The following is a 14868-nucleotide window of genomic DNA, read 5'->3' on the forward strand; positions in this document are numbered from 1 at the left end:
ATCTGCGATAAATCACTGAATTAGACAAAAATAAACGAGACAGGAATAATTTTTTTCTTCAAATTTTCGATTATTTTAAATTTATAGTTTCTAAAGATCGGCAAACAAAAAGAACGAATATCATATTATTATTATTTAAAAAATAATTTTTTTTTGTCATATCAATGGGAATCTTTATCTAATAATAACTAGTTGATTTTATGTGAAAAGAATATAACGAGGGCAAAAACTTCTGTGAGACGGTCTCACGGGTTGTATTTTGTGAGATAGATATTTTATTTGGGTCATCCATGAAAAAATATTACTTTTTATGTTAAGAGTATTACTTTTTATTGTGAATATCAGTATGGTTGATCAATCTCATAAATAAAAATTCGTGAGATCGTCCTACAAGAAACCTACTCACGAGTTAACCCGAATCAAATCTTATTAGTTAGTTATTTTCTATTAATCCAATAATAAATAATATAGGCTAAAATTAACACAAAACCTGATAAATACTGGAATGCACATAATCTTGCTAATAATTTTCTCTACTCGCAATCAAATGCATTGGAATCGATCACTTCACCTAATTGACCATACAGGCATTTTTCTCGTGAATTGGTTCTCAGTAACAGGCCTGGACATCTTTAAAGCCCAAACTTTAGTTTATAAGACCCAATTAGTTGCTCAGTGAGTGTAATTGTTGCAAATTTTACAAATATCTGGGTTCTTTCAGGAATTTCAACAACTCTGCTGCTCCGTTTCATTTCTAAATTATTCCTTCAGATTCATCCTTACTTTCTTATTTTCTGTTGAATGTTCAGCAAAAATCGTGTTGCTAGCTGAAATCTTCAAAATCCGATCAAATCATCCAAAGAACTTCAATTTTCCTCCGATTGATCCGAGATCTCGGGGTCACTTTTTCTGAATTTGCTTTCTTCAATGATCTGATTGTGCCTGGAATGATTTCGTAGTTCCGTGTACATGTTTCATTCGAATCGATAGCTGCTGACTACAAGGAGTTAGAATTTATAATATATAGCTGAAATTATCTTGATATGGAGTGGGCGACGGTTCAACATTTGGATCTCCGACATGCGGATCGGAGCTCCAAGCCTTTACAACCTCACGCCGCTGCATTTCACCCGACTCAGGCAATTGTATCCGCCGCCATAGGCACTTGTATAATTGGTATACTCGTGATTCCCTTGCCCAAGTTTCAGTTATTTTCCAAAAAAAGAGAAGGCACGGAGTTTGTAAATAATTTTTATTAATGTGAATGTGTGTATAGAGTTTGATGCATATACCGGAAGCAAGATTGCATCTGTGGACATTGATTCGCCTGTTGTACGCATGGCATATAATCCCATTGGTGGGCATTCTCTGATTGCTATACTTGAGGTTAGTGCTCAATCTTATACTCCATAATAAGCGTAATTGTCCATACTCCAGTAATTATGACCTTTAGTTAATATGTCGAATGAAGTGAGAAAGTACTGGTATTACTTCAAATGCCTGTTTTCGGGTGAGACATAGAAAACTGTCATTGATCACTCATAGTACATCTGATTTGTATGAAAGAGAGGGGATTAAAAGGACCAATGATTCACGCTGGACCTTCATTCTTTCTTAAATTGAATACTCCGCATATGAATACGATAAACAGATACCAAATTTGTTGGCCTGATTAAACTCGGTATAGGAAAAGGGATACTATTGTTATAATCAAGGTTCTAAAAAGCGTGAAGCGTCCCGAAGCGCAGATGTCGAGCTCCAAGCTTTTTAAACTTAAGCGAGATTAGCACAGACTTAAGCGTGAAAAAGCGTTTTCTATTTTTAGTGTAATTGTAATTATCTCAAACCAATAAATAGATAAAATAATATATAAATATGATAAATTTAAGTCTGATGCATTAATTCTCATATTTATAAAAGCATAAAAATCTCAAAATTGCAATCTTTATTTGTTTTTACAACTAGAGTACATTAAAAAATGTTAAATATTTGTCAAATCATTATCAAACATACCTAATCATAATTAAAATTAAAAAACAAACATCGAAATTATAAACCTAATTTATTATTTTAAAATAAAAAGACATACCTTCGAAATAAAAAAATGTAAAAACAAATAGATGCGATTAATTGTGCTTAAGCACACTTAATTAAACACCTTAATTACGCTTAATTTGGTCAAACTACAGTTTAACCGTTTTTTCCGCTTTTCTCCGAAGCGTGGCGTTTTTGTCGAGCTTCAAGCTTAAGCGGGCTTTTTATCCGCTTAAACGGGCTTTTTAGAACACTGGTTATAATTTAGTGACTGAAATTTTTTCCTTGTTGAAATTAGCAATAGCAGTTATTGTCGTTGGGGGTGTTTCTTCTCCAAATTCATGAATATTAGACTACCACTAGTTTTGTTTTTGTGTCATTGACTCGATGGTTAAAAAAGGTTTATCCTTTCTCCAATATTTTTTTGTTGCTCAAAGTAGTCATACCAGAGTCTTGTTTATACTGAAACTTGCCAGATGTGCTTTTTGAAGCATCCACATACATAAAGTAGATTATAGATTAACATTTTTTTTCACTATATATTTATGTTTGATCGTCCATTTTTTTACATATCCGTGTCTCAATGTTCATTTTATTTTTATTCTTTATCTCTTCCTTTTGACTTGCCACTTTATATCTCAATTCATGTCATGAATTGTTCCCTTTGCTCTTGGATGACACTTGTTTTCTTTATATTCAGGATTGTACAATTCGATCCTGTGATTTTGACAGTGAGCAAACTTGTGTGTTGCATTCGCCTGAAAAGAGGACAGAACAGATTACCCCTGACACTGAAGTCCATCTTGCCTTGACTCCTCTTCAACCCGTAGTGTTTTTTGGATTCCATAAGAAGTTGAGTGTAACAGGTTAAGCCAATCTATTCTTTTGGCATCCATGTTTGGGGTGGGGGGTAAGGTTAAGCCAATCTATTTTTTTATATTTGAACCTGAAGTGTTGACTTCTATAAAATGATACGGAAGGAGGAGGGTGGGAGGGAGTTGGTTAGCTTTCTTTTACAAACTAAGGCTGTTTGACAGTGCTTGAAGATATAATGGCAAATATGACAGTGATAGTTTTTAGTTACTGTGAGATGCAGTTGGTGGCATGATTGATAACCTTTGTTCATCTTAATAAACAAAGGTCTAATAATTATTGTTGTATACATCTTTCTCTCTCTGTTACCTCTAATTTGGTCTAGCCCTAATAAAAATTCAAGTATTATGCAGCTCTACATATCTTTTAATTACATTTACTATGTCGAGTATTTCGAAGTCTGTTAGGCCCCTTGATTGAATTTATTATTATCATTATTATTGCCTAGTTGTTGGAACTGTGGAAGGTGGGAAGGCCCCGACAAAAATAAAGACTGATTTGAAGAAGCCCATTGTTAATCTTGCTTGTCATCCTCGCCTTCCAGCTTTGGTAAGATTTTTAAATTAAGATGATATTTAGACGTATAAAATTGCTTTGTTAGTTCTGGTACCTATGATATAGTTCCTAGAATTTATGGAGCTTATTCTTCTCTGCGCATGTACCAGTACGTGGCTTATCAAGACGGTTTGATTCGAGCTTACAATATCCATACATATGCTGTTCATTACACCCTACAACGTAAGAGTCGAACAATACTTCTATGTTCATATTTCCTTTTTTCACATTGAAGCAGATGATAATTTAACTTCTCAAAATAATTGATTTTCTTTCAGATTCGAACTTAATAATATATTGACTCCTTTGCAGTTGATAATACCATCAGGCTACAGGGTGCTGGAGCATTTGCATTTCATCCGACATTGGAATGGATTTTTGTCGGTGACAGACGAGGTACACTTTTGGCATGGGATGTATCCACCGAGAGGCCTATGATGATTGGAATGTAAGCTAACATGTATTTTTACACTACCCTTTTCTTTACACATGATTATATCATCCGTGACTTTTTAACAAGTTGTTTAACTTAGATAAAAGCTAGTATAATTGGTTATTATTGATGAATTGCATGCCTTATAAACCCTTGTCATACATTTACTGCCTATATCTTAATCCCATCAATTATGTCAAACATTGTCCAACTTGGTGGCAAGTTCTGCAGTATTTCCTTGTTCCACTTCCTTAATTAATTTTTGTATCTTATGCTATTTGTTCGAGTTTAGGAAACTTATTCAAAATTTATGTTGCAGCCTTTATTGTTTTTGGGTTTTTTAGTGCATTGTGTTGTCTTAAACGGCTCTTTGGTTGGAATACAGTACACAAGTCGGTTCACAACCAATCACCTCAGTTGCTTGGCTCCCAATGCTGAGGTTTCTTGTCACTTTGTCCAAAGATGGAAGCGTTCAAGTGTGGAAAACTCGTGTAGCTGTGAATCCTAATAGACCTCCAACTCAAGTAAACTTTTTCGAGCCTGCAGGTTAGTTGAGCACGTTACTTACCCGCGACGATTTTTCAATCGCTCTAGTCCAGTGTTCTGTATCTGAATTGACTTAGAGGTTTGGGAGGTATTTGTCCTTTCTTTAAACTGCCTTTTGGCCTTGCACATGTTTTAAAGTAATTCTTATGCGTCCTTTCAGTTTATAATGTAAATTTGGTTTGTCTTCTAAACTATTTGCATGATTATATGTAACACGGGAAATTTTCTTGTCCATCGAAGTTTGATGGTTCTATGTGTAATCTTAGTCAACTAGTTTACTGGATTATTAAAATTTTTAATATATCCGTTTCCCCCTTCTCTTAGCAAGTATTCTATCCCTTCAATTATTTGCTACCTAAGCATGCACAAATAATCTCATTTATTCTGCTTAATCTTATCATGCAGCTATTGAATCCATGGATATTCCTCGTATTCTTTCCCAGCAAGGGGGAGAAGCCGTTTATCCTCTCCCAAGAATTAGGGCTTTGGAAGTACACCCGAAATTGAATTTAGCAGCAGTTCTTTTTTCAGTAAGCATCATCGTACTATTTAGATGTGGGTCACATTCAGATTATTTAACTATCATAAATAGGTTGTATGCTTCTCAATAGAGCATGGCTGGTGGAGATAACAAGAAAAACAGAGCTGCTTATACTAGAGAAGGCCGGAAACAACTCTTTGCTGTTCTGCAAAGTGCAAGGGGATCATCAGGTGATTGCTTGATAATAGATTCTTTATTTGATTAATCATTTATCTTTACTTGTTTTGTGTCAGATGGGGCGCCAATAATATATTTTGGCTAGCATGACATGGTCAGATATTTCTTGTTATTTGGATACCTCTCTGAATAATGAATTTGATTTTTATTTATGAACCTATTTTTCTTGAGAGAGTCAACTCCCGGGCTATTATACCTAGCAGTTTGTTCACCGAAGAAAATAGTGAAAATATGTAGCTGTTTTTTGGTTTTTATCTTTAACTTTCAACTGAGCTAGATTTATTGTGTGGTAGGATTTAGCTTGGGAAATGCGTGGACACAAAAGCATTATTTTTCTTGAATTATTACTGATTTTAGTTCTAAAGGTTCTTAGGGTAATATAAAATCATCAAGTACCAAGTGAAGCCCGAAATACTGATTTGAGGTCTAAAGGAATGAAACCTGAAAATTCCTATTCAGAGATTTTAAATACTATTTTATTTATTTCAATTGTGAAAAGTGTATTAAATTTTGAATGGTAAAAAGATTCCTATTTTGATGTCTTTGACATGTAAAACAGCATCTGTGTTGAAGGAAAAACTTGCTTCCCTTGGTTCATCTGGTATATTAGCTGATCACCAATTGCAAGCCCAGCTGCAAGAGCATCATATGAAAGGGTGAGTCCGGAAATTTGACGTGGCCCCTCAATACAATTTCCAGTCATTGAATCAGCATCAATACTGAATATGTCTGTCACAAAAGATTAGCTCTAACTTGAAAAAACTTCTGTTTTGCGTAGATATCCCTCCCTGTGATTTTTAAAATTTTTCTGTAATTTCTCTACCCAGCTTTTGTAATTGGCTGGTTTACTTTTACATTCTTTTTCCTGTATCTATTCCCAATATTTTCCTCTGTTTTCTTATACCCTGACTGCAAGATGATTTATTGGCTTAGTTATCAACCTATTTTGTCTCTCCCCCGACAGTTAGATAATGGTTGCTTTGATCGGATGATAGGGATGACATGTAGTGCCCACACTAGCCTTATCAAGTCTGTTTACCCACTTTAAATAATTAGTATCTAAAGGATTGAGTTTCTAGCTTTTGATCATTTACGCATCATATTCCTGCTATATTGTGAATACAGTTGAGGAAATTTTTTAAAATATAACATTATCAATTATGTGGCTATACCATCTTGGTAGAGTATATCAAGAAGTAAAATTAACTGAATTATAGACTGAATTTTGTCAATGTTTTGTCAAATATCATCGTGATGCATAGACTTGGATTGCAGAATATTTTATTTTGACATTCATTATTAACCCTTATTTGACCTTTTCGTCAGCCAAAGCCACTTAACAATCTCGGACATAGCAAGGAAGGCTTTTCTTTACAGCGTACGTAAATATGCTGTCTCATGATATACTTGTTGGCCAGTTTTGATTGATGTTTAGAATGTGGGAGTATTTAATCTTGATAGATTTTAAATTTTACGTTTTAGACTTTTAATCGTAATGAAATAAGTTCGTGTTTGGTGATGTTTGGTACCTCAACATACATGTGTATGAGAAATATTCATGCTTGATGTTCAGATGGTAGTTAGTTAAAGGTCCCTTGTTCAGATTATAGTTTAGTTAAAGGTCAAGGGACGATTCGTGATCCCTAACATTGGAGCTCATAGTTTGAAAATTGTTCGCCTGTATAATAAAAACACAGACTAGCAGTTAACAATGAGAAATTTTCTGTACTCGTGAAAGTAAATATTGTTCAACTATCAACCTTTTCTGGTTGTTGCAGCATTTCATGGAAGGCAATGCAAAGAGTTCTCCAATAATCTAGATTACCTCTGATCACTGTATTGGATACTAAGTATCATTTAACAGACTTCCCTATTTTCCAGGTAATTAGCCATCCAGTATAGCAGACTAAACTTATGTTAGATATTATAATGCAGATTGAGCCATCTCTGATAAGTTAATCTGGCAGCCTTCTCATCTGGAGCTGAATTTCTTCAATAAAGAGAACCGGGTTCTTCATTATCCCATCAGGGCTTTTTATATCGAAGGACCAAACCTTGTGGCTTATAATCTCACTTCTGGTGTGGAAAATATATATAAAAAGCTTTACAATTCGGTAAAATTCAATCAGTTGAATCTTAATTTGTTCATGAAATTGTGACCAAGCCATTGAGGATATAGACCTAACCCTTCTTGTAATTTCAGATCCCTGGAAATGTAGAATTCCATCCAAAATATGTGGCATACAGTAAAAAACAACACATGTTTCTTGTAGTCTACGAGTTCAGTGGTGCTGCAAACGAAGTTGTGTTGTATTGGGAGAACACTGATTCCCAGTTGGCGAATAGTAAAGCCTCCAATGTCAAAGGTATTTTCCTGAGTTTTGCTTGCCATTCTTGTGCCTTTATATTGTGCAATAAATATATGCTTCACTGGTTTTGCAAATATTTCAGGTGTAGATGCAGCATTCATTGGTCTTAACGAAAATCAATTTGCTATTCTTGATGAAGATAAAACTGGACTTTCCGTGTATATGTTACCGGGAGCTGCTTCACAAGAGTCCATTGAGAAGAATGAATCAGTTGATAAAAATGATGCCGTGGACAATGAAGTTGCTTCTATTAAGGGTCCTATGTCATATTTGTTTGAAAGTGATGTTGATCGTATATTTTCTACTCCTCTAGGTGCTCAATGGGCTGTTGTTATTTACCTACGTGCTTGAACAGATTGAATAGAATTTGATCCATACCTGCTTTTGTAGAATCAACGTTGATGTTTTGTTCTCAAGGAGACCAGATTGGCTTGGTTAAACTCATCCAAGGATACCGCCTTTCCGATGCTGATGGACATTACATCTCAACGAAAGCTGAGGGGAGAAAATTCATTAAATTGAAGGCAAATGAAACTGTACTTCAGGTAGTCATTCGAATAGTCTCTTAAGCTACAGAAAGTGAATCTATAATTTTATGGCTGGTCTCATCTTCTTTAAGGTTGCATAATGTTAGCAGACCTGTTTCACATGTTCCTTGAGCTACTGCTTCAGTTCTGCGTCAGAAACATGTAGAAGCAGGATTGTTCTAATTAAACCTCCTTCTAACCGGATGACTTGCTGATGAATTTTCAGTGCGAAAATTGTAAGAACTTGCAAATGGTTGCTGTCAATTGATTGACTCTGTGTGAAGTGCAGGGGTTATCTTTTTTTTTTCCCCTTCCCCTGTTGTGATTACAAATCTGAGGAGCAACTGCTGGCAGCTCTGGAGTTTAAGCTTTTTGACTTTAAAACATCCTCATGAATAGAATTTCTTTTTGGTCCTCCTCTTTTTCTCTCCTTTCTCTAGGTATACAATTTTATAAAACTGATATTTCCATCTAAGTGATTTTCTATTAGCTCAGCATGCAATTTTGACGGTTACATGTGCTATTGTTTCTTTTCTAAACACCGTTCCAGCTTTCCAAAGTTTGATTATGTTTATTTTATATTCTCTTCATTCTATTGACCACATGTAAATAGTGTTTATAAAAGATGAAAGCTTCTCATGTTAGGTACAATGGCAAGAGACACTCAGGGGCTTTGTGGCAGGTATATTGACTACCGAACGAGTGCTTATTGTTACAGCAGATTTGGACATTTTGGCTAGCAGTTCTGCAAAATTTGATAAAGGAGTTCCTTCAATATCCTTGTCTCTTTACTCTCTCTGTCTCTCACTCTCTACCTTCTCTATTTATACCCTGTAGCTTTTCTTATATTAATGATGTTTTTATACCCTTGTGGGCCCTTGACTGGTGATTACTTTAGATCCCTCCTATGGCTTGGACCCGCACTTCTATTCTCTACTTTAACTTCTATTAATGTGCTTGGTTGGGATGGAAAAGTGAGGACCATACTCTCGATCAGTATGCCTAATGCAGGTAAGATCTGATGCTTTTCCCAAACAGGTGTCCTTAGCTGCCTCTGTCTGTGTATTGTTTTGCATTTGAATGCCCGTTTGAGTCTTCACTCTATTTCTGACTCTTTACGATGTACTTATGTACAGTGCTGGTTGGAGCTTTGAATGACCGCCTTCTGCTTGCAAGCCCTACTGATGTAACTGTTAGGCAAAAGAAGAAATATGAGATCAAAAGTTGTCTTGTTGGGCTACTTGAACCACTTCTGATTGGATTTTCTACAATGCAACAACATTTTGAGCAGAAACTTGATCTGTCAGAAGTCCTATATCAAATAACATCAAGGTTGTTTTTCTTGGCTTATAGACATTCCTTAGCACTATAAGCACTTATGGCGCTAAGATGTGATTGATGAAACAATGTATTCAGCATACTTCTTATTTTTCGCTTGCAAAAGTTCAATATTCCACAATATTCCACACTTGTGGAAGTTTTATTGATTGACATATTTTGTGATTGATTAATGAAGATTCGATAGCTTGCGCATTACACCCCGATCACTTGATGTTCTTGCCAGAGGCTCTCCAGTATGTGGTGATCTTGCAGTATCGCTGTCACAATCAGGCCCACAATTCACTCAGGTATTTTTTAAACTTCTTTTGCATCAGAGAACTTAAATTGTGTGCTTAACTAACTTTCTGCTTCTACACTAAGGTGTTGAGAGGAGAATATGCAATCAAAGCACTTCGCTTTTCTACTGCTTTGTCTGCATTGAAAGACGAGTTCTTGCGTTCAAGAGATTATCCTAGATGTCCCCCTACCTCACATTTGTTCTATCGGTTCCGCCAGTTGGGATATGCATGCATAAGGTGTGTTGCTATGTGCTTTAGTAGCCTATGAAAACCATACGGCTATCAATTTGAGAACGCTCATACCTAATTGCATGCATATACGTTGCGTAAATAATTCTTTATATCTTTGATCATGACAAGCGCTTGAAAAGTGTTTTTGTCGAGTTAGCTAAATGAAAAAAAATTCATATGATTTTGCAGTTTTTTGTCTATTGTTCTGAATTTTCTAGAGTTTCGTTTTTATTATAACATTTTCCGCCCTTTATTTTGAACTGTTATTGATACTCACATTTCAATGTTTTTTTCAAGTACTAATTTTTTCTGGTGGGTGGTTTGCAAGATTTGTGTCACAAATCATATTCTTCAGATTTTCTGTAATATATATTATGATATTTCCGGGATCAAGTGTTTTAAAACAACAAAAACCAGAAAATCCTGTATTTGTAAAAGTTATATTCCAGAAAACTTTAAAACTCGGAAAAATGTGGCTATTATTATGCATCATATTTATTTCGTACCCAGGAATCATTTTCTTTTAATGATAGCTTTAATCTTGCTATTATTTGGATGCCGCACAAGCTTAGCTGTCTGGCTTTTATTCATCTTCAATTTTATGTTTCAACCTCTTCTCGCTCTATGATGTTGCCAATGGCTTGTTTGATTACAGATATGGCCAGTATGACAGTGCAAAAGAAACTTTTGAAGTTATAGCAGACTTTGAAAGTATGCTTGATATATTTATATGCCACCTTAACCCTAGTGCAATGCGGCGTCTAGCCCAAAAGTTGGAAGAAGAGGGCACTAATTCAGAGTTGAGGAGATACTGTGAGAGGATTTTGAGAGTTCGCTCGACTGGGTGGACCCAAGGCATCTTTGCAAACTTTGCTGCTGAAAGTATGGTTCCTAAAGGATCCGAATGGGGTGGGGGAAACTGGGAAATTAAAACAGCCACAAACTTGAAGGACATACCTCAGTGGGAACTGGCTGCTGAGGTCATGCCTTACATGAAAACTGATGATGGTACCATCCCATCCATTGTTACAGACCATATTGGTGTTTATCTAGGTTTGATCAAAGGAAGAGGGAATGTTGTGGAAGTGAGAGAAGATAGCTTGGTGAAAGCATTCAAAACCGGAGGAATCAAAACAAATGGGCATCAGCAATCACTTGCTTCCCCCACATCTAACAAATCCAAGGAGGCGCCTGAAGGTGCTTCCTTGATGGGACTAGAAACTCTCTCTCAGAAGCCTGCAGGTTCCGGTGCTTTAGATGCACAGGCAAAAGCTGAAGAAGAATTCAAAAAGTCGCTATATGGTTCTGCTGCTGATGGTAGCAGCAGTGATGAGGATGGAACTTCAAAAACCAAAAGGCTACATATTAGAATCCGAGACAAACCAGTTGAGTCTACTAAAGTAGATGTTAGCAAAATTAAAGAAGCCACGAAGCAGTTAGGTCTCCCAGTTAGTAGGACCAAATCATTAACTAGTTCATCACCAGATCTTGGGCTTGTTGTACCTCAACCAGCTCCTACAGCCAGTGGAACTGCTGCAGCTCATACTTCATTTCCAGCTGATATGTTTGGCACCGATGCATTCGTCCAACCAACACCTGCGTTACAGCCTAATTCCGTGGGTCCTGGTGTTGGACTTACAGCTGGACCAATACCAGAGGACTTTTTCCAGAACACAATATCATCCCTTCAGGTTGCAGCATCACTGCCTCGAGCAGGGAGATTCCTCTCAAGATTTGATCAAAATCCTCAAGGTAATGAAAGCAACAAGGTCCCTGCTACCCAGGGTAGTGCAGTTGCCATGGATATTGGTCTACCTGGTGGTGGACTGCCCCCACAAGTCACTCAACAACCAGTTTCACGTGAGTCTATTGGGCTTCCAGATGGAGGTATTCCTACACATTCTGTGCCTCAACCTGCTGCACCATCACAGCCACCAACTCTGATGTCACAAGCTCCAGTCTCTACGCAGCCCCTTGATCTCAGTTCGCTTGAAGCTCCTGGGTCCAAAACATCTGCAAAACCTGCTGAAAGATCAGCTTCTCCTCCGAAGGCTGTGCGACCTGGACAGGTAAGTATTTGTTTTCTTTTAAAGTTAATTCTCTAGAACCATAAGCATCATTCCTATAAAAATAAATAAATAAATAAATCTCTAGAACCATAAGTTATTGTCATGCCGTCCTATCTTTTTTAAAATGGGTGCAACTCTTTCTTTCTTTATTTTTCCCAAGTTGTGCCAAAAAAAATTATTTAATATCTTGAACATAAAGATTGTAGGTGGTGTGCATGAATAAGCCCTTAGTTGTGCATGTACAAGTTGTTTTAGGAGGGGCTGCACGTGGTTTATGCATGTAAATCTCTCTTTTCCGTTAATTTAAAAACTTGGTCATCTGTGATTTATCTCGCAACTGAATATCATCAATATTGTTGTATTATATTTATGTGCAAGGGTGGTGTTGATACGTGCTTTTCTTCTTCTCTTCTCTTATTTTCTCTTTGCCCCACCCATCACCGTGTTTCATTATTTTCGGTTGGTTGAATGTCCTTGAGGAGGTGGTGTTTAAAATGAGACTGGTCTCTACGACGTCTTATGTTTGTGGAGAGTATCTTAACTACAGGAAAGACCTCCAGTCAACCTTTCATAAAGACTTGACTCCTTAAGACAAATGGTTTATTTAATGGACACAGTTCAACAAATGAAAATAAAAAATGTTTTAACTTATTGTCCTTGTGGCCTGTTTCCCATGTGGCATCCTCTCTCCACCCTCAGCTTATAATATTCCAGTGAATGGATAACATAAAATCTGTAGTTAAAATATGTGGAAGCTCCAATATATCGTTGAACTGGGAAATTCATATATTTATATGTTTTGGGTTTCTAATATTTTAGATGCTAGAACTTTGTTTTGGGCACATCAAAACTCCTTAGTTATGTTCTGGTTTCTTTTTCATCTAGGTCCCCCGTGGTGCTGCTGCTGCAGTCTGTTTCAAGATTGGACTTGTGCATCTGGAGCAGAATCAACTTTCAGATGCATTATCCTGCTTCGATGAGGCTTTCCTTGCTCTGGCCAAAGATCAATCTCGTGGAGATGACATTAAGGCACAAGCTACTATTTGTGCCCAATACAAGATTGCTGTCACCCTTCTTCAGGTATTATGGTTCTATTTACCTTGAGAGAGATTGAGATTCACTCGTTTTAGTATCAATTTTTATCTTCATTTTAATTCCATCGTGCAAAGAGCAATTATGTTGAATACTTTAAACGAAGTATGATGAATGAAGCTTTGTTCCTTTATCATGTAACATTCTCCCTCGGAAGTTTCACTAAACCTTTTCTCCTCTCACACATAGACATGACGCACATATAACTTGACCAATTGACTCATTAAAGTAATGTCAAAGCAAAATTTTGTGCGAAATAATTGTTGCAAGTTAACACTTCATGGGTTTGTCCTGTCATTTGTTACTACAGACAAAGCTGTAGCTTTCTTTTTGGGTTCAACAGTCACAGAGTAGAATGATTGTCATTTTGTTTCCTGAGGTTTTGCATTAAATCCAAGTGATCCGTCTACTTCAAAAACTATGCGAATTATTCTCATCTACTTGTATTAAGAACCTGCTCATCCATTTATGTGTTTTCATGTGAATGACAATTTTAACTATTCTATGATACTGCAGGAGATCAACCGACTGCAGAAAGTTCAAGGTCCCAGTGCAATCAGCGCAAAAGATGAGATGGCAAGATTGTCGCGTCATCTGGGCTCATTACCTCTTCTTGCAAAGCACAGAATAAATTGCATTCGAACTGCCATAAAAAGGAACATGGATGTGCAGAACTATGCCTATTCTAAGCAAATGCTCGAATTACTCTTATCAAAAGCACCACCAGGAAAGCAAGATGAGTTGAGAAGCCTAATCGACATATGTATTCAGAGAGGCTTGTCCAATAAGTCCATAGATCCATTGGAAGATCCATCTCAATTCTGTGCTGCCACACTAAGCCGTCTATCTACTATTGGATATGATGTCTGTGATCTTTGTGGTGCCAAATTCTCAGCTCTGTCGAGTCCCGGCTGCATTATCTGTGGAATGGGAAGCATAAAAAGATCAGATGCAATTTCCGGACCTGTTCCTTCACCATTTGGCTGAGGTTAACTAGCAATACACTTATTATCCTTATCAACACCTGGTACTAAATCGAAAGAGTCATGTCGTGGCCTCTCATGTATTTTATAATTTTTATCATTTTGTGTGTATATGGGCCAGAAGGTTTTGTTTCTATGTAACTGTGCTGTACTTATTTTCTGGATGATATTGTTAGAATTAGACAGTTTACAGTTACTGCTATTGGTGAGTTTGATACAATATATGGACCCTCTTATAAAGGTTATAGACTTGCATATCCACATATTGAGTCCATACTCCAGTTCCCCAGTTCTAACATTGTGATAAAAAAGGTGTTATTTTGATATAGTTCCATCCTTCTTTTTCCATTTTATTTGTTGACTTTTGTAATAAAAAGTTCTTTTGAGATGGTCAATGTTATTTATGAAAAGGGTTCTTCGTGCGAGATTAAATTATTTTTTTTCCGGTGAAAATGATATAGAATTAGTGTGTATATGCTAGTTTGCTTCTAAGAATGAAAAAATGGTAATCGTATCACTAACAAAACTTTCGCGTTCATTTGTCTTAATGAAATTCAGTTTGTTACTACTATTGATGAGGATAGGACAATTAATGAGATGATATCTTTGAGATAATAGTCAAATTATGTATCCGATGGTCCATATTTCAACCCACGACTGTAATTAATGTTATAGTGGTGATCTTTAGGGTAATATCTTTAAATATACTTAAAGTAGGTTTAACTCTACCGTACAAAAAGATATTAACATCATTTTCAAACAAAATCTACGTAGGGCCCTTGACAATTTCTATGTCAAAGGCATCATTTTATCAAATGA

At 36.3% G+C, this 14868-nt stretch overlaps 1 protein-coding gene across 1 annotated transcript; it reads left to right on the top strand.

Annotated features, from left to right (window-relative positions):
• Window positions 1-703: 703 nt before the first annotated feature.
• Window positions 704-14271, top strand: LOC142552655 (uncharacterized). The gene is given in 25 exon segments (XM_075662446.1): window positions 704-1176; window positions 1277-1386; window positions 2735-2900; window positions 3356-3456; window positions 3573-3645; window positions 3775-3910; window positions 4281-4441; window positions 4847-4971; window positions 5053-5152; window positions 5719-5815; window positions 6486-6537; window positions 6938-6973; window positions 6975-7040; window positions 7127-7273; window positions 7363-7525; window positions 7611-7841; window positions 7919-8073; window positions 8701-8829; window positions 8949-9066; window positions 9192-9387; window positions 9572-9683; window positions 9757-9911; window positions 10561-11974; window positions 12860-13054; window positions 13583-14271. Coding segments are annotated over 25 exon segments (4842 nt in total). The 5' UTR covers window positions 704-1043; the 3' UTR covers window positions 14054-14271.
• Window positions 14272-14868: the final 597 nt, after the last annotated feature.

The sequence above is a fragment of the Primulina tabacum genome, chromosome 1 (genome assembly GCF_025594145.1).
Source record: "Primulina tabacum isolate GXHZ01 chromosome 1, ASM2559414v2, whole genome shotgun sequence".
NCBI lineage: Eukaryota > Viridiplantae > Streptophyta > Magnoliopsida > Lamiales > Gesneriaceae > Primulina > Primulina tabacum.